A 1,248-nucleotide genomic window follows, 5' to 3' on the forward strand; every position below is an offset into this window, starting at 1 on the left:
TCTAGCCGCGTTCCCCTACTCGCTTGCTTGTCCAGCTGCTCTCCTCTTTTACTCATCTCCTTCTTCTCATTTCTCCCTCCTCATCCTCGTTTTGTACTAAGTTTGCAGAGAATTGTGATGATGATTTATGTTCCCTTCCTGTGTGGTTGGTAGATGTCAGACTGTTATACTGTAGATACACGGAACCGCTGCTCTGTAGTGAATGAACCGCTTGTAATGTAACATCGGCTGGCACGTGTGGGGGTGGAAGAACCTTCATGAATTCCGTATTTCTCTTGTAGCACTATAGACGGAGCCTCTGATTCTGGAGATTTGGCGGGTGAACAGGAAGATGAGGATGATGATGAGTATGTTCCAGAATGGCACGAGGACTATGATGACGATCTTGATGAGGATGATTTCTCATATGATGAAGATGATGAATCTGAGAACCTGGAACCAGATTCCTTTATATTTGAGGATTACGATGGAGAAGCATACGAGTAATCCCCACACCCGCTCCTTCTGAATTTGGTCGTCATTTATGTCCAGCAGGGCGATTCGCTCTGCCCACTTCCCCTTCATGTGCCTCAGTTATCATTTCCTTGGGAATGCCGGTAATTAACAATAATTCTCTGATAGACTACAGGCCCAGCCTTCATGACTGGACTGCAATGATATATATATGTTTATATTTATAATTAAGAGTTATTTTTATTATGGTTAATCCTGTTAATTTCCAATCTCATTGTGACCCCAGCGTAACCTGGGAGTTGGCGCCTCTGGCGGGTAAAATGTGGCAGTGCAGCTGGGAATTACTGCAGCTCATTTATTAAAGCTACAGCTAAGCTGTTGTCACTGATTGTGTCTGGTTTATTACTTACAAAATATTTATTTTATTTTAACTATTAGGCCTAGCCTCTGTTAACCTGGAAATAACTAACCAATTTACATACCGCCAATATTTTATTAATGCTGCAATTGTCTCTTATAATTACAGTAATAATCAGAGGCACACTGCTACTTTTAGGCTGAAGGCATATTTCTGAGTAAATCCTACATACGGCCTGTAATCTGTCATAGCGGATATGGTGATGGGAGGATTGGGAACCACTTGGCATTTTTTTCTAATTCAGCACATCACATAATCAACACAGCACAACAAACATCACCACGTGAAGGAATTTCCTATACAGTGAACCTGGGAATGGGTAATTCCTGGACTGTAAGGAGCTCAGCTGTAGCATTGTCATATAAATTGCTCTAAAT

The 1,248-nt window shown here is 41.7% G+C and overlaps 1 protein-coding gene across 1 annotated transcript in view; it reads left to right on the forward strand.

Moving 5' to 3' along the window:
• CUL9 (cullin 9) overlaps positions 1-841 on the forward strand; it is a gene marked incomplete in the record, with an annotated part of 21,487 nt that extends 20,646 nt beyond the window's left edge. The window contains 1 exon segment of the mRNA XM_072410320.1: positions 282-841. Coding sequence (XP_072266421.1) covers positions 282-486 — 205 coding nt within the window.
• Positions 842-1,248: the final 407 nt, after the last annotated feature.

Source organism: Pyxicephalus adspersus, chromosome 4, assembly GCF_032062135.1.
Source record: "Pyxicephalus adspersus chromosome 4, UCB_Pads_2.0, whole genome shotgun sequence".
NCBI classification, from domain to species: domain Eukaryota; kingdom Metazoa; phylum Chordata; class Amphibia; order Anura; family Pyxicephalidae; genus Pyxicephalus; species Pyxicephalus adspersus.